The sequence below is a fragment of the Nerophis lumbriciformis genome, linkage group LG02 (assembly GCF_033978685.3).
Source record: "Nerophis lumbriciformis linkage group LG02, RoL_Nlum_v2.1, whole genome shotgun sequence".
Classification (NCBI taxonomy): Eukaryota; Metazoa; Chordata; class Actinopteri; order Syngnathiformes; family Syngnathidae; genus Nerophis; species Nerophis lumbriciformis.
The window spans coordinates 30242102-30267500 of NC_084549.2; the positions used below are offsets into that span (position 1 = coordinate 30242102).

A 25399-nucleotide genomic window follows, 5' to 3' on the forward strand; every position below is an offset into this window, starting at 1 on the left:
CATCAAAAATGAAAGGTGCAGTGGAGACTAGTCATTATGATATATTTATTAACTCTACTGTATTTATTACAGAATTAAAGATTACATATAACTAAATTAACTTGACCAAGCTCATGTAATGATTATCAATGCCTTTGCATTATAAAGCATCGTCACAGCAATTTGAGTAGCTGACATGTACAGTAGAGTTTTAGGGCTGCCCAGATAGAGGAGTGGCTCTTAGAAGGACCCAACAGGCTCGCCGTACAACATTCTTGTGTGCTGTGGGGCTTGTCTTCTGCCTGAACAACAAAATAAGACGTGTTGTCAAATGCCCTCGGTTTATTGTTGAAACACCAATAACAAAAGGAAATGCTGGTAAATTCCTACAGTTTCATCAATCCCAATAATTTCAGTTAAATATAAGAATTTGTAGAGACAGAAATGACAGGCAGTAATTTAATAAGATAAGGCCATTTGTTAAATTAAAAAAGTTTGGAAAATGTTTGGCGCATCCAGACAGTGGAAATCACACTCGTTCACGTTACAAAACAACAGGATGTATAATATGAACAGAACGGGTCTGTGAAGTGACCTTTATGTGCACAAAACATGACATCACACTCGCTCCGATTTGTGTAAGTTTCATCCCTGGTGCGTTTCTGGCAATTTAATGGATTTTGGGCAAAATGCACATTTTTGGATTTTTGCCTATCATTCACAATTCTAATGTAAGACAAGCTCACATATCAGGGTTTACCCTTAATGTAATTGAATGTGGCGCGCCGCACCGCCACGGCGTTTTTAATTACCGACACACCTTGAAAATATGTTGTTTTTTTCACTTGACAACAAATGAAAATGATATAATATATTGTAGCCCCCAGAAGAAATCATATAAATTCTGACGCTACTTTTAAATTGTATTATCAATTTTATGATAACAAACGACACAAATGCAACAGGTTTTTACCTCTCATAAAAACACTTTCGTCTCCGTGAATCCGCACTTCCCTGTACACACAACAACACTTCCTCATTCTCCGTCAATCACCTTTAAAGTATGGACGGTGTGTTTACAAACATGGGAAATCTGACATTAAAATCCAAACCACACAAACATATAACATTAACAACAGTTGGTCGTTACAGTATGAATTTATATATATATATAGCCTATTACTTGCGCACTATTGACAAGTGATGTGCCAAAAACTAAACTACCGAAAAAAGATTTTGATTACCAAAAACAGCGCTACCGAAATTGAATGTAAACAAAACGTACTGCATTTTCTGGCGCGTAATCAGCATGTCTGCAATGTTGACGTAATTTTAATTTATACCAGTATACGCGCGGACAGCCGTCTACTAAATGTACATCTATACATTCTAACTAACTTAAAAAGGCTGCTTACAACAGAGCCTATGGGAGTAGGTCTGTTCTGCCTATAAAGTGCTTAAAAAACATCCAAACTCTTCCATCAAGGTTTTATACATACACGCTGTAAGTATATATGTAATTTAGTAAGACACATTCATAATAACATGTAATATTTATCTATTTTGCTCATTTTAAGCATACAGCGGTGCATTAATTTAAAAAACGCAACATAAGGTTTGCTCTTTTTTTTCCGACAACATTACTGATTACTACTCACTGCAGACTTCATGAGAGACAACAAACATAACAAATCATCTCTCACTGTAAAAAGTCTACTCTCACTGGGATGACGACCGTTAGGATGTTCATACAATCCTATTTAGGTTTAACCTGACTCTCGCCAGACCCTTGTAGTTCGCTGAGCTCAACACAAGGGTCTGGGCTCAAAGGCATTGCAAACTCCTTCAAGATAGCAAAAAATAATGAACCAATCAGGATCGCCGGGCGGGATATATTAGATGTGACGTAGCGCCGAAGGGACTGTTTGATTCAAACAACAATGGTGGCACGGAGCGAGGAGTTGTGTGCTGACATTGATTCTGCTATTTCAACTGTTTTGCCACATCGATCGAATATTAATTATTTAAAACACTGCGATGAGGTGGCGACTTGTCCAGGGTGTACCCCGCCTTCCGCCCGATTGTAGCTGAGATAGGCTCCAGCGCCCCCCGCGACCCCAAAGGGAATAAGCGGTAGAAAATGGATGGATGGATAAAACAGTGGTCCCCAACCTTTTTGTAGCTGCGGACCGGTCAACGGTTGAAAATTTGTCCCACGGACCGGGGGGTATGGTATTTTCAATTTTTTTTGGTCATAAAGAAATACTATCATGTGTGCTTACGGACAGTATCCCTGCAGACTGTATTGATCTATATTGATACATATTGTATATATTGTGGTTTTTATGTTGATTTGTGGTTGGGGACCACTGATTTAAAAGATGAACAGAGAACGGTTTTGAAGGCATTTATTGGTGGCAAGGATGTTTTGGCTCTTCTTCCGACAGGGTTTGGATTTCCCAGCCTCGCTCTCATCAGCGTCACGGGTTGATTTCGATGTGAGTGGTTGAAGTAGCACGTCATTCGAGATAACGGACAAGTAGTTTATCTAATCACATACAATGATTTTTTTTTTTTTTTTTTACAAGGCCCCGCCTTCTGAAATACATCTCCTATTGAGAACTCCCAGATCAATGTGTGGAGCTCAGCGAACGACAAGGATCTGGTGAGAGTCAGATTAATTTAGGTTAAGAATGACCATAATCCTCATGAAGAAAAAAGGGGGGTGAACCAAGCGTCTTTTTGTGTCTTTCTTGCCATTTCCAGGTCTAAATTGGAAGCCCAAGTTGAACAATTTGTCAGATTATGTGCTCATCCTTCTACTATAAAGATGAGACATTATTTATGATCCAGAATAAACTTCTACAAGCTCTGAGCCGAGAAAGCAGCTCACCAGCCCCTGATTTCAACATAGCCCCACAAGCTAGTTAGCGCTCTCTGATCACGGAGCCGCTATAAATAGTTTATCTGCATTAGCGCTTATAATACCAATATCACTAATACTCAAGTATTAGTATTAGAGCTATTTAAGTCACACAATGTAAATTGAGTATTGTTGGTGGCTTTTGGATGGTTATTTAGAGGGATTTATAGGCAAAATAGAAGACTTCCCATAGACTTAATTGTAAGAGAACGTATTTGTTTACTTACGAGTTAGAATACTTTTTTTTTTTAATTCCAGCTTCTTGACTCTCATAATGATTGTGAATGATCAAATTACAAAAAAAGTGCAGTTCCAATTTAGGAAGTAAGAGGGCAACCGTTTTAGATTTCGCAGTTTGCGGTGGGACATTTGCGGTCCAACGACTGTTCCAAGGAGTATGCGGGTGAGGATTCAGAGTCAGGAGTGAAGGGACATTGAGGTGTGTTTAAAAAAAATGAGAGGGCTAATATAAGGTTGGTGTGTGCTCCATTTGCTCAAAACGATTGCAATTACAACTCCAGGAAACAAAACAAACTAAAAAAAAAATACCTCTGATATCCATAAGGCTAAATAGCACCGAAAATGGATGAACGAATGGGAAACAGCCAGTTACCTTATAGCAATTAAAAATGTTTACTATAAACAAGAGATGAGTCTGGAATGTTGCACTGCACTAGCCGGACATTTAATACGATTCTGAACATCCAACAGTCTTTGGGGAAAGACACCAACAAATGCTGAGCCAAAAATTTATTGTGTAGAAGTTTGCCGCCACAAACACACAGTATCACCCAACAAGCCGTTTAGAAACACCACTACGCATTGCCAGAGGTTTTGCTGCAGACAAACAGGAAGTTAAGAGAGCAGTATGATTTGAGTTATACTACAATAGCCAGCATATTTTTGGCAATGCACAGAGTTTCCTAAATGTAGGGCTTTGACTTAAATTGGGTCAATGTTAATTGGGTCACTGATTGTCAGAGTAAAATGCTGAAAGCTATTAAATTGATCATTGATTAGGCAATTTCCTAGTAATGTTTTTTTTTTTTGCAGTAAAGTCATTGTTTACCTACATAGAAATATATTTCAATGTTATAGAAACACTTAAATTCAAGAGATCTCTTATTTGGTTCTTGAGCTGAAATGGCTTGGGCAAACCTGTTTGTGAAAAGTGTCTCTTTTAAAGTCTCTCTTTATTTAGGCCTGTGCCACACTGGAATAAAATGGGAGCAAAAAATCAAAATGTATTAAATTTGACACTTTTCTAAGCCTTTGTAGAAAATAAAAACATATATAAAATGAGTAAAGTGGCCCTCCACATTCTTTTATTCTCCAACAGTATTTTAGTACAGTGTAGCCCCACAAAAAAGCCCATCCATCCATTTTCTACCGCTTGTCCCTTTTGAGGTCGCGGGGGGGTGCTGGAGCCTATCTCAGCTGCATTCAGGGGGAAGGCGGGGTACACCCTGGACAAGTTGCCACCTCATCGCAGGGCCAACACAGACAGACAGACAACATTCACACTCACATTTAGTGTTGCATAAAATAAAATCTTTTGCACAAACATTTAATTTAATCATTAAATGGAACCTGTAATTCTGGTTGCTTTGTGTTAAAATTAGGGTGCTATTGATATGTCACTCACTACCCAAAGCAGCTGTAAATGAAAGTAGTAGTATCATCACATAGTGCCAAATGAAAAACCACAACAATGTATGAAGAAGTAAAACAACAGCGGTGAATTTGGATGGATTACAGAAAGAGTGATTTTTTTTCTCTTTTTTTTTTTAGCATTTACACACTACACCAGATTTGAAAATGGTGTGAGATTTAAACTGGTCGATCGGCTGCGAGATAACATACAGTGCGGTTGTATACAGCAAGTACTGTATTTAAAGCCTTTTCCTGGGGAGTGGCAGTAGCAGCAGCTCCCATAATATGATACATTCCATAACAATACATCGTGATACTATAGTCTGGTCTTTTGAAAGGTGCCAGTCAATAATATTCCACAAGATTTAAAAAAAAAAAGGGTTATTGTCAATTTCGGCAACCTTCCCTATATTTCGTTACATAAACAAAAAACAAAGTATAACGTTTTAACATTACACACATCCAGCGCAGAGTCAAGTGAGCCGTGGTTGTTGTACACAGAGGGCTAACTCGTTATACTTCTTAAGCTGATCCATAAACCCATATCATGTTTGACCCAATTTTTTATTTTTTTTTGCAATAAATAAATAAAGCAAATAATAACGCAATCAAGAATATTGAATGTTTTTTTTCAGTCAAGAGTATCGAGGTAGAAAACAACAGTCGCCGTGCTGTCTGGTGAAGTGGGCGCTATAGCCTTTTTAGCTCCTGAGCTAATGCTAGCAAGCTAGCCTAGCAACGAGAACAATCACTGACTGACGCCTGAAATGAGGCGTTGTAAAGCAACAACGTCGTGACTCAATTCTATCACAAGCAAATGATCATATAAGAAAAAAATGTGGTGGTTTTAACCTGTAATTCGGCACGCTCCACATCCCATTGTGCTCGCTCCACTTCGAATCGGGCCCATTCGTGCTGCAGGAAGTGTAAGATCCCCGGGATACTGTACTGCGCCCGAGCCGCCTCCCCTACGTCGCCATCAGGCAGTGGTCCTTTACCAGCGCCGGGTAACACGGAGTTGTTATTATTGTTGAAGAACACGCCGGGACCCGCCTGTTCGTCCATGGCCGGGCTCGGTGGAAACGAATTGTCCTCTTGTCTCACTGTTTCTTGTCGATAAATGCAAGGAAAGGCTAAAAAAAAAAAGCTATCGACGGCGTACCGTCTTCTTGAGTCCGTGGAATGAACTCACTTTCTGACAGCTAGCTGTCATCCAATGACGTCAGCGCAGAGGACCCGCCCACACACACTGGCTGGTTGAGTGGGTGTCAGAGTCTATATGCAATACATTACACCAGCACCAGAAACCTTCTATGGCTTACCTACATTACACCAGCAAATACATATACTTAAAACATGAAGAGAAATTATCCTTACTCCAACAAATAATAACATAACGGTTGGGTCAACACAACTTTATTTGTACGATGGGAATTTCTAAGTAAAAATCTATACAATGGCCTCATTCAGGTTTTGGTTGCTCTCAGAGGGCTGGTTGTCACTGTCAAAACAAAATAAATCATAATATCGGTAACACTTTAGTATGGGGAACATATTCACCATTAATTCGTTTCTTATTAACATGCAAATTTGTAACATATTGGCTCTTTATTAGTCATTATTTAGTACTTATTAATACATTCTTCTGCATGACCTTATTATACAACCAGTAAGCCATTAACTAAGAGTCTTCCCTCAATAACCTCAGAATTATAGCTTATTAGTAACCTTAACCCTTATATGTTCCCCAAGTGTCCAAATTACTCTAAATTAAGTCTTTGTTACTTAGAATATGTCCCCCATACTAAAGTGTTACCATAATATCATGTTTTGCTAACAACTTGGTGGATAACTAGCATTTAAAATGGAAAAAAAACAACAGAAACAGTAAATTTTAAGTCATGGTACACATTTCCTGCTCAAATTAAAAATAACTAGAAACCCAATTGGGCTCTTAGTTACTGTGATCTATACTATCGAACTAACGAAGGCAGTAATTTCTGATCAAAGCTAAATTATAGAATAACCATAAACTTGTTTCTTGTATATATATATGATATGTCTTGTTCACGAGTGAGGGAAGAGTGGATCGTGAGATCGACAGGCGGATCGGTGCGGCATCTTCAGTAATGCGGACGCTGTATCGATCCGTTGTGGTGAAGAAGGAGCTGAGCCGGAAGGCAAAGCTCTCAATTTACCGGTCGATCTACGTTCCCATCCTCACCTATGGTCATGAGCTTTGGGTTATGACCGAAAGGACAAGATCACGGGTACAAGCGGCCGAAGTGGGTTTCCTCCGCCGGGTCGCAGGGCTCTCCCTTAGAGATAGGGTGAGAAGCTTTGTCATCCGGGGGTAGCTCAAAGTAAAGCCGCTGCTCCTCCACATCGAGAGGAGCCAGATGAGGTGGTTCGGGCATCTGGTCAGGATGCCACCCGATCGCCTTCCTCGGGAGGTGTTTAGGGCACGTCCGACCGGTAGAAGGCCACGGGGAAGACCCAGGACACGTTGGGAAGACTATGTCTCCCGGCTGGCCTGGGAACGCCTCGGGATCCCCCGGGAGGAGCTGGACGAAGTGGCTGGTGAGAGGGAAGTTTGGGCTTCCCTGCTTAGGCTGCTGCCCCCGCGACCCGACCTCGGATAAGCCGAAGAAGATGGATGGATGGATGGTTGGATGAATATATGATATGCAATGCTCATATGCAACATACTGTAGCCTGAGGCTCAGAATAATCACATGATTAAAATATGACATTGGAATGTACATTACTCAAAAACAGAAGATAATGGAAATGATTACTTTAAGGCTTATGGTGATGAAAAATAAGAAATTAGGTTAAAAAAAGAAAGTAGCATAAGGGAAAAGTAAATGTCACATATCAAATGAGCATAGGATACACATGCACAATCATATATGTACAACAGATTATACAAGGAGAACATTTCGGGTGAACATTCAAAAGGAACTCAACCAATGTGTACATAATTTCAATTTGTAGAGATGGCTACATTCTACTTGATACAGACATTATGTGGACAAGAATCACAGCATACTAAGAGACATGAATGTAATCTGTGAAAGTGTTCTGAGCATTTGAAGGTTTTAGAAGAAGCTGGTCTTGAGTTTGATGGTCGGTGCAGCTTGGACTGTTGGTTGAGCTTGTCGTGCTGCATCTTTGGCTTTGCTGCTGGCCTGGTTTGCCCGAACAGCAGATTCCAGGCGGGTTTTAAGCTCAGGTGCAGCACCAATTACTGTCTTGAAGGCAGCTGGATATAGAGGACCTATACGCATTAAGTTCTGAAGGGCAAAGTCATGTAAGTCTTTGGAGGCTTGGGAGGCAGAGGGAATGGTATTTTCATCCAAAAGGTAGGAGATGAGAGTTGGAACAAGAAGAGCCACCAACTGCACACCTATTGGACACATTCAAACATGATATTATACATTGAAAATTAAAACAGGCTACATTACACAAAGTATTCATGTAGATGCATGCTTTCTTTGCTTGGCAATTCAGAGAAGGGAAAGAAAAATGTTATACCAATTTTTAACTCTGTGGTCAAGATAGAATAAAACTGATACAAATTAATGATTCCTTATATTACAATGCAGAATATAAGATATTTCAAGTGCTTGCGGTAAATTTCATATTTGAGCACAAATATCTATATTAGCGCTGCCAATCTATTATAATTTTCAAACTGATTAATCATGGGGTGGTTGTGGATTAATTTTGATTACTCGTGACTCATCTATATTCATTGTGTTTCATTATTCATGAGCCACGAGACTTAATATATATACACACTTAAAAGTGTTAATGAAAAACCTTTAACATCATGTTAAGAAAAATGTGTTTATTCAAACAAACTTTTAGCCACATTAAATGAATCTGTTACTATTTTTGTGTTATTAATGTGCAATTTTAAGATAGAAGTGCTTCCGGTGAGAAAGAAAACTCATTCCTGCAGAGTGTGAACAATACTTTGTCGGTCGACTATTCCGTCAAGTTTTTTTGTAATCAAATTTCCCACGAAGAGAGCCAACGTGCTGTTCAGCGTTTTCCATGTTAACTTGCTTGGTTCTGCAGCGTGTCAGCCAGATCAACTTCCAATTTCCGCATGCGTAACGATAAACACCACCTGGACAAACTGCCTAAAACACTTTGCCAAAAATGTTTTAGGGGTTCTGAATTATACACATTTTAATTAATAATGATTATGGATTAATCTGCTTTGATGCATCATTTTTTTTAATGTACCGGTATATATTTGTCATTGTGCTGGATAGTCAATATATGTTCAAAACCAAAATGTTCTGTGCATCAATGCAATGAGAAGAAATGCACAAATATAAATAGAACCCAAAACACCAAAATTGTCAGTAAACTGATGCTGGCATTCTAAAAATAGTCTTTGATGCTCTTTTTGTGCTGATGTAGTGCACGCCCACAGACACTGAACTGAATACTTTAATAGAGCTCCCTTCCAGAAACTGTAGACTCAAATGGAAAACTACATTACAAAGTACATTAGTGATCCATTAAGCAAAGAGATACTTACGATTCTTCTCCTCACCCATTCCGACCAGATTCTCCAGGACCTTGATGCCCTCCTGCACAGCCTGCAGCTCGGCGGCAGTCCTTGGCCGACTGCGTTCAACCGCCTTCAGTTTCTCCACCATGAGGGGAGCCAGAGCATGAATGTACGGGGTAGAAAGGGGGCGGGTGGAATGCTGAAACACTGACAGCAGCAGCTGATAACACCGTGCCTGAACCTGTGGTAAAGCAACAGAATAAGAGTGGAATTACCAAAGTTAACAAGCCACATCCAGGATATACAATGTGTTTAAGGAACCTTTTTAGTTTCAAGCACTTACCCATGGATCACTAGAGTTGAGGGCATTACGGAAGCGCTCCATGCAGCCCTTCTGCAGGACAGTCACCCCTACAAGTTCATTACTAGCAGAGAGCAGGAAGAGTGTAATCGCTGTCAACATGCTGATCTCATCCAAATCAGGCCTGGACTCATCTAAAGAAAAACACAAGTTTGACAAATAACATGTCCTCGCCTCATGGGTCTTCCTTCCATATAACTGTGTAGAGCAGGGGTGTCAAACATACGGCCTGAGGGCCGGATTAGGCCCGCAAACAGGTTTTATACTTGGCTGAGTTTGCCAAGTATAAAAATTAACCTTAAATTTTTAAATGAAAGAAACAGCCGTTCTAAATGTGTCCACTGGATGTCACAATAGCAATTCCTTGTATCTTTGTAGATGATGCTACATATGTAAAAAATAAACCACATGATGTTCGTACATCAGTCGAGGAAAATGATCAAACTACATAAATAACATCCTGTAATTTGATTTTGATATAACTTTTTTTATCTTGATAGATTGAAAATAACACCAATGAGTTGATTGATGAACATTATCACATAATTTATTCAGAAAATATAAATAACGACAAAAAAATATAGAATACTATTAACCGCAACATGCAAGTGTAAAAAAACAAAACAACATTATGATTTGTACACTTTCATAATGTGCTCGTTCTATTTTTAAACCAAAAAAACAATCTGAAATTGTCTTTATTTTTAAGTTATCGTGCCGTGATTTTACCAGTCCGGCCCACTTGGGAGTAGATTTTTCTCCATGTGGCCCCTGATCTACAATTAGTTTGACACCCCTGGTGTACAGTAAGGCTATTTAGTGGTAAATGGTAAGATCATTTACCATTTAGTGGTAAATGTTAAATGGTGATGGTAAGTGTTGGTAACTGTTAACATATTTGCAGATTTTTGCATTGACATTTTAACCTTGCTAGCAAACAGAGAACAATGGGGTCCAAATTTGTGATTAGCATACCTGAGGCGTTCCTCAAGGCACCCCTTTAAGTCGTGTCCTTTTTGGCAGTTACACATTGTTTTTCGTAATTTGATTTATGTAACTAAGGTATTGCTTTAGCTTTACTTTAGATGCAGTCAGTAGTCATTCGTTCAACTTCTTTAGTTATACGAGTAGTGTTCCTCAAGGTTCCATTTTAGGTCCTCTCTTTTTCATCATTTGGGCTATTCAACTGGTGGCCCGCATGTTTAGTTAAAAAAAACTTGTGAGACACTCACATATGATCTCTGACTAGCTGTTTTGCAGGAGGTCCTTAAAAACAGCATAGCACTCCTATAACTCTGACAAATAGACCAAAATCAAATGGTTGGTTCTCGCGAATATACAAATTAAGAATAGTAATACAAGCTTTCTATTATTAGCTAAGCTTCCTCGAAATATGCCCCCTAAAACAATTTAGTTTATTATCCCTGATGTAGAGTATGTGCAAACCTGGCTGCGAGTCCTCAAGTACAGAGGCCAGACTGCTTCTCACAAGGGCAGTCCACTGCGTCTGCAGGTTATCCACACGAGCCACTGGGGAGGTGATAATGGTCTTGATTCCCTGCAGCGCAGCAGACACGGACGTAGATACTGAGTTGTCAGCAGTCTTGACTGCAGTTTCTCTCAGCACCCCCGTAATTAAAAAGAGCACAGTAGGTAGGATGGTCATGCTGCCTGCAAACAGAAACCATGAGAACATGGGCATAGGTTCATGGTGACTATCACAACAGTCAAATTAAAAGTACTATGTCTTGCAGGCAATGGTATTCAATCCAAACGCAGTCTTTAAAAAAAAAAAAAAAAAATTACTATAAAAAACAACAACTTTTCAATTTTTCAAGTTGCATTTCGTGCAATGATAGGCATTTTTTGTTGGGTTCTCTATAGATAAGCACTTACAGTCTTATTGGAACAAATGTACATGATGGCTAACAAATCATTTTTGTTTACAAAGACCTTTGTGATACCGGATGTAAGAAGACATAGGTTTTTACAAATGTCAATGTACCGGTATGTGTCGAATGCAAAATTGAGTGGCGTATAGATTGTAGCAGTGGTTCCAAACTGGCACCAACCACCACCCCTTAATGACGACAGGCACAGTTTTCCAACTCAAATAACTTATATTTCATGAAAAGACAATCGAAGTGCAGTTTGATTTTGAGGTAGTGCAAAATAGTACACTGTGTCAGTTTAATGGTCATATCAAAAACAAGTTTGTACCTACAAACTAAAAAAAAGACTTGAACATAAAGTGTCTTCACAGGTTTTCAGTACAAGATATAATTGCACGTGTTCAATCAGAGAAACTGGACTTGGATGACCTTCAAGAAGGTCAAACAAAATGAGGAGCTCTGATTCAACTCTTCAGATAAACAAAAAGTGTGATTAAAAAATATTAAATTATAGAAATGTAACTTTTCTTTTGATGAACTCAATAGGTAAGTTAAAAAGAAAAATAGTAACGCAACGCCTCTCAGTCCGCTAGTCATACCTAGGAGTCTTCATTGTGGGTAGAATTCCCCCATGCAACATAACTTAAACTGCTAAAATAAGCTTATGGCGCGCTCTTTACCCGCAGATGTGTCCCTCGCCTGCATTTCCTGAGCTACAGATGGCAAGGTTACGTCTCCACTCCGCAGAATTCTTATTACTTATGGAGTATATGTGAATAAATTGAGAACAGGAAGTGAACAAAAGTGTTAGCAACTGCTATGTAAAAGAAGAGGGGTAGGATTAAATAAGATCTGCTTCTTCCTACTCCTTTTCGAACATGTTGAAAAGAGAAACTGCAAATTGTGATGTATCATGTTGTGTGCATGCACGTTCGAAATGAACTCAAACTCAACTCCACTCAACGCCTTTCCCTTCCCAGTCAAACTTGACAAAGTCGCCCAAAAACATGTCACGCACCTCGTAGCAAGTGAACAGCACAAATTAGAACGCAAAGGTGCATTCCAAGACATTATAACATTCTTGTATGATTTGCGACCCACTGAGAAAGGGGCCACCATCCACCATTTGAGAATCACTGGATTGAAGCGATATGATTCCAAAGTGTGGTATTCTTAGCGAGGCAAGAAATCAACATTGTTTTGCTTAAATTCCTATCTACATGGTATGTGCGTGTATGTGCAACTGTAGAATTTCGTACCAGCAGGAGAGCAGAGCGAGGGCAGTTCAGCCAGAATGGCAACCGTGTTTGCCACAAGACGTGCGCTCTCCTCCGGTAGTCGCTGAGGCCTCATCGGCACATGGCTCGGTGACTCCTTCACACGTGTATTGAGCTGAGGTAAGTGACGAACCAGTATGAAAACCAGCAGCTCCATTGAAGCAAACACCAAAGAGCTGCCTGGGACGAGCTCGCCTGTCTCTCCCCCTTCCCCTAGGATGAGTTGAGAATCAATCTGGCCTTCCTTCACTTTTCCTGTGAAAATTACCACTGTTATTTAGAGTGGTAAAACTGCCATAACCATTAATACAACAATAAGCAAATAGATAGCCTCATTAATACTTAAAGGTGCCATATGTAGTAATGTGGCCAGAAATGGTACTGCAATTACAGTCAAAATTCTGTAGTCCCCTTTCCACTCTCCCTGACTGAGGTTGCCAGATACGCAGCCGAATCGGAATCCTACTCCAAGGAACTTCAAATGGCAATCGACGAGTCCAAAGCTGTAGGTTTGTCTTATTTATGCTTCTTGCAAGATGGTTTACGAAGTAATTATGCCACATTTTACTGATGTCGATTAGCCAAATGTATTTGTAAAGTTACGCAGCAATATTTTTGTCGGGAGTCGGGACAGATTGTTGGCATTACCCTGCTAAAATGTCTAGTTTGACCGCACGGACCACCTTCGAAATAATTATATATAATAATGTATAATACATCGCATAAGCCTACTGTGATGGCAAACCAAGGCCAACAGTCAAATTATCGCCACATTTTGTTCTGCATAACTCATTTTGCATCCAAACTGCATTCTCTTCCATGTACGCACATCACCATCTTTCAGTGCAATTCAATAAGCCAACCCATGTTACGCAAAAACCACGTTACACATAACTCATATAGCCTACTACCATGTCAATACACAATGTAGAAAATCATTACATGTAATGCATTATATTTTGCCAAGCAAATACCACCCCATGTGTGCCTGATGCACATACAGTACCAGAAACTGCAATTAGCCGTGCTAATGTTGGAATGCATTTCCTCAGCGTATCAGCATATTGAGAACGAAATAGGCACTGACACTACCCATATCCACATAGGTTTTTCTGAAATTGTGCTGTCAACATAACGTTAACATTGAATTACATGGCCCTGTCAGTTGGATGACACATCAACATACAGGCTAACGGGCATATATTTCCCTCGTTAGCTGTCGATGTGTCATTGACTGAGCTAGCATTACACTAGGAGTTGAGCACCACCACACTAAGCATTCATTGCATGAACATACTAGCTTTGTTAGGCAAGATCATAGGCTGCATTGGACAATATAGTTTACATATGAAATGTCCATTTCCATTTATTACAAGTAATAAGAAACCGTAAATGCCTTACTTACCTATCAAGGAGAAAATTAGCAAGTTTGGAGTCGGATTAAAAAATCTTCTCCGCCTTCAATCGTCTTCATCTTTCAAAGGCATCCCTGATACAAATCCTCGTTTTGTTCCCGGCTTTGTCATGAATAAGTTGAGAATCTTAACGACGCCTTTTAGATGAACTAAAGTCTGACATGTTTAGTAACTTTACCAGCGGCAATAGCTCGACAAAGCTGTCAACCTGGATGTGACACATTCATGGACTTTCTAATTGGTCCATGAATGGTGGAGGGCGGGACATCAAAATGAAAACAATAATATTTTGGGGCTGTAAATCAAATTTTGAAATGAGCATATCCCGGCTGAACTACCGTTATCAGTTATAAAGGTATTCGAAAATAACATGATTTATTAATGCCTTTTGACATATCGGGGCCATTTAATGATGACTTGACATGAAATTATTTCATATGGCACCTTTAAAATTTTCTGTGGAAAAAATATGTTTAGTAAGTTCACATATCAACAGTTTTGTCAGGGAATCGTTCTGACCCTTATTATTCTTTTGTTGCTGCAAATGGTTTAGTGCGGCTCTAATGGTCTCCTGTACCACAGCAGTAACCTGGAGCTGGATGACAGGAGGGTCCCGGGTCAGCAGCAGTCTGTGAAGTACATTCAGGAGCTCCACTGCCAACAGCTGGAACAGAAGTAACAAGGTGAATGAGACGCGTACCAAACAAACACTCAAAGATCAATTAAACATCTGTTGTGGCCCTCACAACTCTGAATATTACATACAAATAGACAATTCAAAAGGTCCTCCTAACCAATAAATCTACTGCTATAAGTTACTGTTTGATTGAGCACCCGAGTGGCCTTTGTCACTTCGTAAAGGCACTAAACATCACATGGCCATGTTGTATTTATCAGATGTTTGCACCTGGCAAATGTGTCACTTGAACTACAACGAGCGAGCCACGGTATAAATCAGGGGTCTCAAACTCAATTTATTTAACGACCATTGTGTTGTAACCCCACAGTACAATGACAATAAAAGGTGAATCTGAATGCATGTATATTTCTAAAATTTCACTTGATCAAACGTTTTCTAACATACTTTTCTTATTTTGTAGATTGCACACAAAATTATACGAGTATGTACTATGATTCCAGCTGATACCGCATCAGATTAATATAGGTATCGACCAACACTCATGGGTCAAATATCGGTATCGTATTGGAACTGAAAATATATCCGGACACCTCACTATTTACCACCCATTGTGCGCATACCGCAAATACACTCAACTAAAAAGTTAGGTAGAGCGCCACAGACTATGGGACAGCGGGCCACAGAATATGAGACAGCGGGCCACAGAATATGGGCCTGCGGAACCCCAAAATATGGGCCGGCACACCACAAAATATGGTCCAGCGGTGCAAAAAATATGGGGTTGCGGGCCAAGAGTTTAAGACTCCTGATATAGATATTACTTTAAAACATGTAAAATTTAACTAAAAAAAGAACACAACCAAGTTTGCCTTTAAATATTGCAAATTTACAAACATCTATTTATATTTACAGCATTAAAGGTATAGGCAAAAAGCTATAGAATTGGTATAATTGTGTTACAACCACTGGTGTTGCACTTCAAAAAGGCTGCCTACCTACTGTACAACCTTTACTGCTTTGACACCACTGTATTTCTTAATCCCGTTTTGTTTTTTTACCTGGTCCTCTGCAATATGGGTCTTTGCACAGGGAGACTCTAGTAGAGTGGACAAGGCCTGGAGGCAGGACATGACATGCTCAATGGGTTCCTCGGGCCTGGGAAAGCAAAGGAACTCTATACTGACACCTGAGAGACAAATGAGAAAATAGGCTTAGGGCATGTTCACACATTTATTTTCCTTTATCTTCCTACAACCTTTCACGGCAGGTGCAGGAAAGTGGCAAAAGTGAAGTAAACAAAACCAAAACTGCGCCCCTAGTACTAAAGTGTAAAATAACCCTGTGCCATGTTGTATGGATGAAGTCACAAAGGTGTTGCCGGGTTATTAATGATAATGTGAGCAACCCCCAAAAGAAAACCCTCTACTACAATTAATATCCATGAATCCAATGTCTGTACCTAACATTAGATGTATCCTGTCTTTGACAGACTCCTCAAAGGTCTTTGCAGTCGACGAGGCTCCTGAGTGGAGAGCAGGAACCTTGGAGGAAACCTCTTCTTTTTCCTCACAAGCTCCAAAGCCAGTGCTGCTCAGCCATAATGCCACAGCATGCAGTACAGGAGCCCAAGAGCCGCGGTAATGAAGCCTTGCTGTGTCTATCGTCTCTGGAGTATAAAACGCACCACCTGAACACACATCAAGTGAGATTTGAATTTTTTTGCACAATATTTCTTTGTTATGTGCCAAGCCATTTTAAATCTCCCATTATAATGTTGACAATAATGTGCCAAAATGATTAATTTTGAAAAGTAGAACAAAAACTTAAAAACATATATATTCATCAACATAAAATAAAAGATGGGCATCAAACAGAAAAGACAAAATCATTGCCTGGTGTTGTACCATCAGGAGGCAGCTGACTGGAAAACTCAGCAGGCAGAGTGAGCAGAGCATAGTCACGGAGCATGGCCAACCACAGTCGACTCAGCGAGGGCAGCTCAGGCTGCACTAAAGTGATGAGACTGTCAGGTGGAAGCACATCTGCACCCAGATCATCTTCATCCTCATCTCCACTTCGTATTGTTTTATCAGGCTTTGCCTCTGCCTCTTTCTTTATCTTCATAGCCACCACATAAACCTGCGCAATAGCATTATCCATGCATTAGTCTCTATATTCTTTACATCAGTGATTCTCAAACTGTGGTACGCGTACCACTCACCTTCTTGTATGTCAAAGAATCACTTAACTAAATATTGTGATGTAAATCATTGTATAAGTACAGTGTTGTATTTTCCTATATTCAAACACAGTGCTACTATTCAAACTGTGTGTAATGTTACAGTGGCCAAAAATATTAAATATACTTGTTAAATAAAACCTCTGCCTTGTTTTAATGACTACTGTATTTTAATGTTGGTCAAATAGTCGTACTTGGAGAGCCAAGTGTTTTCTGAGGTGATACGTCGTGAAAAAATTTGAGAACCACTTCTTTACACTAGTTAAAATGAACGAATCTGGGAGAGTGCACCAAACAGAGAGTAAAGTCTTAGGTCTCACCTCTGCCCATGCTTTCAACACAGCCAGTTTCTCCATCGTGGTGGCACTCTCACTGTATAGCTGACTGGATGAACCCTTTCCAGCTTGCGCCTTGTCCAGTGATGACACAAGCAGGTTGTGGACTCGCCGCAGGTCATTAAGGTCACTTACAACACCACTACCAATCCATGTGCTACACACCTGTAGCCACATTCAAGGATAAAAGTGACCAAACTCTTCATTATAGCTCTCAATTCAGCTTGCACATTCTCGTTATACATTGCACATACCAAGTCTATGCCATTTGAGTGGACAGAGTGTAAAACAAAAGTTTTTCACATAATATGCAATTCACATAGAATATACATGCATTGGAAGCTTTACATGCAGTACAAAGCAAGGATACAATCATACAATGTAGATATTCAAATACACTGCCTTATCTGATGAAATCCTTGCAATTGAGCTATCATTGGAAAATACTATGACTATAAACAATCAAAGTGACTTACCTGGCATGCTTTAGCGGTTATATCAGAAGGTGTATCGGGAGAAAAAGCAGGTCTAAGAGCCGCTCCAACCTAAACACACGTTCAATTTGACCCTAAGTGTTTATATTTACTGTGTACCTTTAGTATTGGCTTTTGCCATACTACTGAATTCCTACTAAGTTCTTGACTCACATTGGCCTGGTATTGTTCCAAGATAACATGCCCTGGAAACTCGGGCTCGGGAACAGAGGCAAACTTTTTAATGATGTCTTCCAGAGCCTGCAGACCAGCCATCCTCAGTTGGTTACTGTGGTCTGTGGCTGCCATGAAGGCCATCCGAATGAGATCAGACAAATGGAGCACCAAAAGATCTCCTAGGCAAAGAAAGATGGGAAGGGAATTGAAGGATTGTGTGGGGAATGCACATGAATGCAAGGAATGTAACGGAGCGAGCCATGTATTCATCAGTCAGAAAATAGACAAATGTCTGTTTTATCCTTTTGGAAGGCTCTACACATTGACGATGATATGTGTCAGTGTTTTTCAAAAGGTGAGGTGTTTTACCTTTGGGGTTCTTGGATTTTGCAGAACGTGCAGCTGCCAGGTCAAAGTGCGCTTTGTCTGCATTCTCACAAAGCAGGATGATACGGCACAAACAATCTGCAGCAAACACCCGTGTCACCCAACGTGGAGCCACTGAAGGCTTAGGCTTGTCATCTTCGCCTAGACCCGTGAACATGATGTCATCGTCCATCTCGTCTTTTTTCTCAGAGTCTTCATCTTTTTCCACCTCAAATGCAACAGCTCCTCCTACATCTGAAAGGGCAGATGAACATACGCTCATGCACTGAAAAGAGAAGAATCCCTTCATGGTATCTAATTTTGAGGAAATTATAATGGGCCATGTTCTTCCCTTTATCATAGTCACCTGTTGTTGCAGCAAGGACATCCTTGCAGAGTTTAAGCCAATGAGAAAGCTTTTCTACAGCAAGCGATGACAGCATGTGGCCCAGTGTGTCATGAATATCAGAGCACAGCTTCCTGTCGGTTTCATGATCCAGCATACCAAATAGTGCCCCCTCCAGCCCCGTCTCAGTGATGTTCAGATCTGAACCAGGCACAAAGTTGAAAGAAGTAAAACACCAGTGTCTCGTTGGAAATCCTGACTGCACAAAATGTTCTTGCCAGTGTCCTGGTTTGCACTCACTTGCAACGTTTTTACCATCCCCTGCCTTCTTTGCCAGGCTCATGGCATACTCGCACACCTCAGAAGCCTCTCTCTGAGCAAGTTGTCTTAAGCAGGCTACAGCAGCGCGCCTCAGCAATAGGTGAGAACTGCAAAGGTGCACCTGCAGAAGTTCCCATCATATGGCAAATATATTACTCCAACAGTCAGAAATATATGCTGGTATCAATGCTATCATTTAAACACCGAATTTAAAAAATCCAAACTCGGGCTGCAATGATTTATCAATTAGAAAAAAGCTTTGATTTATATTTTTGTTGCACTGATGATTCATTTAGTAAGTAAAATACACAAACATTGTTTTCGCAAGACTGATCTAATTGGGCGCACATAAGAGCGGTGCACCTATTCATGATGCATCTCGCGCTGTGGGTGATGTGGTCTGTGTGTGCGTGTGTAGTGAAACAGCAGCGTGCTGAGAGATGGCTCAAAGAAAATAACGACAAGCTAGAAAGAGAGCAACGGGCCAAAAGAATACAATAGAAAGGTTTTGTGAACTGTCAAACAGAGCTGGCATTTCAGAGTATCACTACACCGATGATGCAGCATTTTACTGGAAAGAATATTGCATATTTAAAAGCAGCAAACAAGCAGAAAAAAGGTAAACATCTATTTTGGCAGCTCACACCATTTCATATGTTTGACTTGCATGACAAATATGAAGACATGTTAGCATAATGCTAATAAGTGGTTTATCCCAAACTCAAACACTGTGCCTCCAATTAATACCTTTTTCAAATGTGTTACATATTTTGTCACTCAATTTATCATTCGTTATCAGTCTTTTTGTTTAGTTTGGTTATTTATTTTCTATTGCCTGGTTTTTGGCTACACTGTTGTTTTTTTACTCATTCTTTTAATAAATATAGGTTATTTATAGTGATGCTCCCATGATAGAAGTACAATTTCAATGGTATGTGCATTTAAAAGAAGAAAGGAGAAAGTTCATTAGAAAAATCCTTTTTCATGTAAACTATTTTCTTAAAAGACGCATTGAGGCTAGAAACTGTGCATTATTCAATTACTTGATTAACTGAAGACTTATTGATAGATTACACTGTTACTAAAATAATTGCTAGCTGCAGCCCTCCTCCAAACTAAGAGAAAAATGTAAAATAAATTCCCAATCATCTTACACAAAGACAGGGCACCAAGCTTGAGAGATTGACATGGCGAGGAGCAAACATGTGTAACTGCTGCAGACATGAGATGGCTGCTGCTTGCACCAGAGAGTCTGAGTGATCCTGCATTATTGCGCAGCCAACCAGGCAGGATGAACGGATGGTGGAGATGGTGGCACCATTTCCTATAAGTAGTCAACATATAGGGATTATGTAGGTAGGAGCAACCACAAGAATATACAATTTTTTTTGGCAGTTAAAGGGGAACAGCACTTATTTTTTTTAATTTTGGCTATCGTTCAAATTCATTATGAGAGACAAAAAGACAGATGTTTTTTTTGTTATGCATTTTGACTCGTAAATAACAGTCCGCTTAAAATGGAGTTAATGGGAGGTCCTCTATACTGCCCATAAAGCCCTCTAAATATTCATCCAAAAAGCGCCAGCAATACTCCATTTACATTCTTTGACCTGAATAGTTATAAGTATTAGTAATATTGTTATTATAAGCGCTAAGGCAAACAAACTATTTTTAGTGGCGCATTGTCACAGAGCGCTGACAAGCTTGTTGCTGCTATATTGACGCCATGAGCTGGCGAGCTGCTTTCTCGACTAGGAGCTCGTGAAAGTTTATTTTAAATCATAAATAATTTCGCTCACCTGGATAGTAGAAGGATGAAGACATCATCTGACAAGTTGGGCAACTTTGGCATTCAACTTAGACCAAGAAATGGCGAGAAAGACACGAAAGGGCTCTTATTTCTACATCCCTTTTTTCTTCACAAGAATTATGAGTCTTTTCTTCATCTAAACGGGAATATATGAACATCCTAGCAGTCGGCAACCCAGTGACAGCTGACATTGTAAAGTAAGTGACGGTTTATTATGTTTGTTGGCTCTCAAAGTCTGCAGCAAATGGTAATCAGTGATGTCGTCGTTGTGATGCGTTTATGAAATGAATGTACCAACGTATGCTTAAAATATCAAAATACATAAATATGACATGTTGTAATAAATGTGTCTTTTACTACATTACATATATAAATACAGCGTGTATATAAAACCTTAATGGAGGTGTTTGAATGTTTTTAAGCGCTTTATAGGCAGAATAGAGCGCCTCCAATAGGCTCCATTGTAAGCAGACTTTTGATCGCATTTATTTAAATATTTAGAATGCATAAAAATAGAAAAACATATGTGCTCTTGTCTTACATAATGATTATGAATGATAGAAATAATTCCAAAAAAAGTGCAGTTCCCCTTTAAAGGTCTGTGGATTAATGTTGGTGATACTACCACCTGCTGGTAGAGAAAGCTGAGTGCGAGTGCAAATCAATTTATTTATTTTTGTCAGATAGATTTACCTTGTAACTCTGGACCAACAGTAGTGATAAGGGCTCCCAAGCAACGGCCCAAACACTGATGCACCTCTGTGTGAGACGGGGGAACTGTGAGGAGCAGGGTAAGGACTAGGGACAAGGTAGGCTCCACATAGCCTCTGTACATGGGACCACTTGAGTCCACAATTAGAGCCAAAGAGTGCAAAGCCCATGTCTGTTAAAAAATTGACATAATTTATATAAAGATGTACGTATGTAGTGAAGAATTTATACTTGATAACAGTTCAGAAAGAAATATAATACTGAACATATTTTTAAAAAATATTGAAGATTAAACCACTCCCAAAAATAGACAAATATTTTCCTGTTGAGTAAATATTTCACTGTACCTGAACCTCATGAGAGGATCCATCCTGGGCTAAGGCCAGCAGAATGCTAACACTGGTCTTTAAGTGCTGGCCAGAGCCAATCCCTCCAACATATCGATGCAGACAGCCGAGAGCCAGTGAATGACCCGTCCTTGACACCACATCACGGGCTGACTTGAGCCTGAAAACAAAGGATAGAAAACAGTTTGTATCACTTTAAATCAACATTTCAAACACCATTTTTTCTCTCCAGAACAGACGGTCTAATGGGATTCTGTATAAATATAATATCAAAACTTACTTGTCGAAGCTGGTCTGTGCCATTCTGGCAATGAAAGTAGCCTCTCCCACCACCTGAGCCATTCTGCCGAGGGCCTCACCAGCAGCGCAGCGCAGGATGGGATTGGAATTGTCCAAGGCCCCCATCACCAGGGCCAGGGCAGACTTGCGAACCTCCTCAGGGCCCAAAGTACTCTTGTTCTCCGCCAAACCCTTTAAGCAAGGCACAAAACCAGAAAGGCAGGTTATAAATGAATATTATATGAATAAAGAAACACAATAGCCTTTTCTTGCATGGCTTTTTCTTACCTTGAGAGCACTCAGCACAGCAGTGAAGATGTTCAATTGAACGGACTGCTGACGAACACCTTTAGCCTGCTTGATACATTCTGCAAAGTGGTCTAGCATTTGTAACCTAAAAGGTAAACATACAGTATTCAAAACTGAAGTAATCATTTACCTAACTGCAAATAAAAACACAGCAAGGAACACAAACAAAGCCACAAACCACAAAGCAAAATACAGTAGTCCCTTAACTTAAATTTAAGAGTGTTTTGAGATAACAGTTGTCTCTTGGATAGTTGTTGTCCTTTAAAAGGGTCATATTATGATTATTTTCTCTATTTAAATCACTTCCTTGGGGTCGACATAACATGTAATGGTGGTGGTTTTGCAAAAATGTTGCATAGATAATGTTTTACAAACCATTTTCAAGGCGCTTTCTTATTTACGTGCCAAGGCCATTCTCCAGGCAAAGCCCACTTCAACTGTGTCTCCACCCGGTCAGCCATGTTGTAGTTTTTAACGCTTCCATATAGAGTCTAATGGCAGATATAAGCCAGAACTACAATCTACTTGTTATTAGAAATTGCAACTGTGGATGATTTTAGCATCCATGTGCATGTACAAGCCAGTCTGCCTCACAACAAGGGGATGGAGAAAAAGAAGGAACTTATTGACTACAACTTTGGACTACAACCGTATAAATATTAAAAAATAATCTCTACCATACATGGAGATATCCGCTGACGTGACTAAGGCAAAATAAATTACTGAAGACTCAAATTCCAAAATTGAAGGAAGTATGAAGGAAGGCAAGACTGTTTTATATGTAAAAAATCTTCGCCATCCTTCCATGGTAGATAGATAGATAGATAGTACTTTATTGATTCCTTCAGGAGAGTTCCCTCAGGAAAATTGTATGATATCAAATGTTTGGGACTTATAGAGATCCCAAATAAACAAAAAGGTATCAACAGATAAAAAACATTGGTTTTCCATATTGGAGCCCCTTTAAGTTGCAATCATCCTCCCCATTAGTTGGCATAGCAAATGTCAGTGAACATTATCTTATAGCTAGAGATTGACATAATTTCATTTTTCCAACCATGGCAAAGAAGAAAGTAAGTGTGAAAGACATTGCTGAGAAGAAGTGGATGATATTCATTGAATTAAAAAATAAATCCTTAAAAACAAGGCCTTGTATGTAGTGTAGACTTGGCGAAGCAATTCGAGCGTAGCACTGCGCGTCTGCACCATACGCAGGAGTAGTTTCATGCCAGCCAGGAATGGTAAAATGAAATTTAAACGGTGGACATGTATCAATTCAAATATGGAGAAGCAGTAGTAAGGAGATACAGTAGGATTCCACCAGGTAAATGTTGTACATTATTATTACATTACTTCATAAAACTAATGTAGTTGTTAGTACTACATTCTATTGTATTGTTTTTGATACAATATGTCTTATCTAAAAGTATTATTTCCTTTTTAAAAAGCATGTTACATGTTAAAAGTGTGATGTTTAAATAGTTTTTTTATTATTTTCAATGGGTGTGTTAAGTTAAGAGCTCAGTCATATAACCAATTAAACTTGTAAATTGAGATACTAATGTAATATTTAGACTACGGTCAATGTATTATGAGGATTACATGTATTAGTGCTCATGACTTAATTGCTCACCTGTGTTTGAAAGACACATGGGGGAAAACTACTCCAAACAAAGCCACAGAGGCATCTATGACCGACACTCCCAAAGGGAGCGGCCCTGGAATGGCTTCACCAACAGGCACTCGCAAGTAAATGGAGGAGGGATCATGCTCCAGAGCCCCACTGCCAGATGCACTATTAGGCTGCAGCTGTTAAACAATAATAGTTTGAATATCAATGGCGTTCAATAGTGGCCCTGAGACCAACTAAAAACATTTCAAATGAACACATAATATCTGCATTTACAGAGCATACATGCTAATTATTAGTCTTTTTACCTGATCCTCAATGGACTTGTGGTCAGTTTCTTGCAACCAGGAGCCCATGAGCACACTGTCATCATAGTGACAGAGAGAGCGCAACAAAGAGGTGGTGGTGTTGGACGAATTGTCGGTCAAAGTGAATTCTGCCACCAGCTCCCTGAGGAGGGCATTAAAGATGCCTACAAGAGCACAGTACAAAGTTGAAAATATCTTAATTTCATCTTCTAAAACTACTGTGGCTGTAGTTTTAAAGTGGACAGCAAAATAAATGTTTTTTAATGAATAAAAAGAGAAATTTGTTCACTCAAGACAGTTCAACATTTTGAACTTTCAACAAATAATACTTAAATAGTAAGGATGTTTAGTTCAGAGCGTATCTCCGATTTAAGGCCACGGTTCGGGCAAATTTTGGTACAGCAACCCTGAAAGGGACAAGCGGTAGAAAATGGATGGATGGATGGATGAACAACTCTGAGCAGAAATAATTTGCAATGTATTAAATTCTCAAATAAATAAACATTTTCGTCAAAAAAGAAATACATTTACAACATGTCTTTTTAGGAAATCGCAATGATGTGAGGAACAGTAAGTTGGAACGGTTTTAATTCAAGTTCTGTATTAGCTGAATTGTAGCATTAATAGCACCATTCCTGATCTATACTGAATGACGCGGGCACACTATCTAGGTCTTTTTGCCTTGCATTTGTTTGTTTCCATGAGGTGTGCATTTGCCCAATATGAAACGATTTGATACGTATTCAGATACACAGAGAACGATACGATTCAGAAACGATAGATTTTGATATGTAACAATTTGATTTGGTAGGATTTGATCCATCTTGTTTAATGTAAGATTGTATTTTATGTTATAAATGATTGAAGGTCAGTTCTATCAATGTGGCACTGTTGATCTTCAAATGAATATACATATAGATTTGTGTTGCTTTGACATGACATACCATGTCATTGTGTTTATTAATGTAACATGTTATACTTACAAAACTGTGGAAAAACCCTCCCACAATAAAAACTAATTTAATATATTCACTTAACATACAGTGGAACCATGATTTACGAACCCCTCTATTTGAG

General features: G+C 39.4%; 2 protein-coding genes across 5 annotated transcripts in view; both read right to left on the reverse strand.

Annotated features, from left to right (window-relative positions):
• Positions 1 to 5779, reverse strand: part of strn (striatin, calmodulin binding protein) — a 67113-nt gene extending 61334 nt beyond the window's left edge. For both annotated transcript variants that reach the window (XM_061960573.2, XM_061960564.1), the window contains exon 1: positions 5408 to 5779. In XM_061960573.2, coding sequence (XP_061816557.1) covers positions 5408 to 5620 — 213 coding nt within the window. In that variant the 5' untranslated portion in view covers positions 5621 to 5779. The remainder of the gene's footprint in view (positions 1 to 5407) is intronic.
• A 176-nt stretch (positions 5780 to 5955) lies between these two features.
• LOC133606477 (HEAT repeat-containing protein 5B-like) overlaps positions 5956 to 25399 on the reverse strand; it is a 34372-nt gene continuing 14928 nt past the window's right edge. For 2 of the 3 annotated variants that reach the window (XM_061960476.1, XM_061960485.1), the window contains exons 15-36: positions 24323 to 24486; positions 24018 to 24193; positions 22364 to 22469; positions 22077 to 22267; positions 21797 to 21956; positions 21432 to 21621; positions 20083 to 20252; positions 18908 to 19049; positions 18629 to 18808; positions 18265 to 18516; positions 17893 to 18074; positions 17722 to 17790; positions 17231 to 17410; positions 16576 to 16810; positions 16131 to 16358; positions 15730 to 15857; positions 14551 to 14695; positions 12599 to 12871; positions 10894 to 11118; positions 9430 to 9581; positions 9114 to 9327; positions 5956 to 7964 (exon numbers count right to left, since the gene is read on the reverse strand). In XM_061960476.1, coding sequence (XP_061816460.1) covers positions 7657 to 7964; positions 9114 to 9327; positions 9430 to 9581; positions 10894 to 11118; positions 12599 to 12871; positions 14551 to 14695; positions 15730 to 15857; positions 16131 to 16358; positions 16576 to 16810; positions 17231 to 17410; positions 17722 to 17790; positions 17893 to 18074; positions 18265 to 18516; positions 18629 to 18808; positions 18908 to 19049; positions 20083 to 20252; positions 21432 to 21621; positions 21797 to 21956; positions 22077 to 22267; positions 22364 to 22469; positions 24018 to 24193; positions 24323 to 24486 — 4070 coding nt within the window. In that variant the 3' untranslated portion in view covers positions 5956 to 7656. Of the gene's footprint in view, positions 7965 to 8075; positions 8715 to 9113; positions 9328 to 9429; positions 9582 to 10893; positions 11119 to 12598; positions 12872 to 14550; positions 14696 to 15729; positions 15858 to 16130; positions 16359 to 16575; positions 16811 to 17230; positions 17411 to 17721; positions 17791 to 17892; positions 18075 to 18264; positions 18517 to 18628; positions 18809 to 18907; positions 19050 to 20082; positions 20253 to 21431; positions 21622 to 21796; positions 21957 to 22076; positions 22268 to 22363; positions 22470 to 24017; positions 24194 to 24322; positions 24487 to 25399 lie in introns of those variants that run through there. The other variant, XM_061960494.2, reaches the window with a different exon arrangement.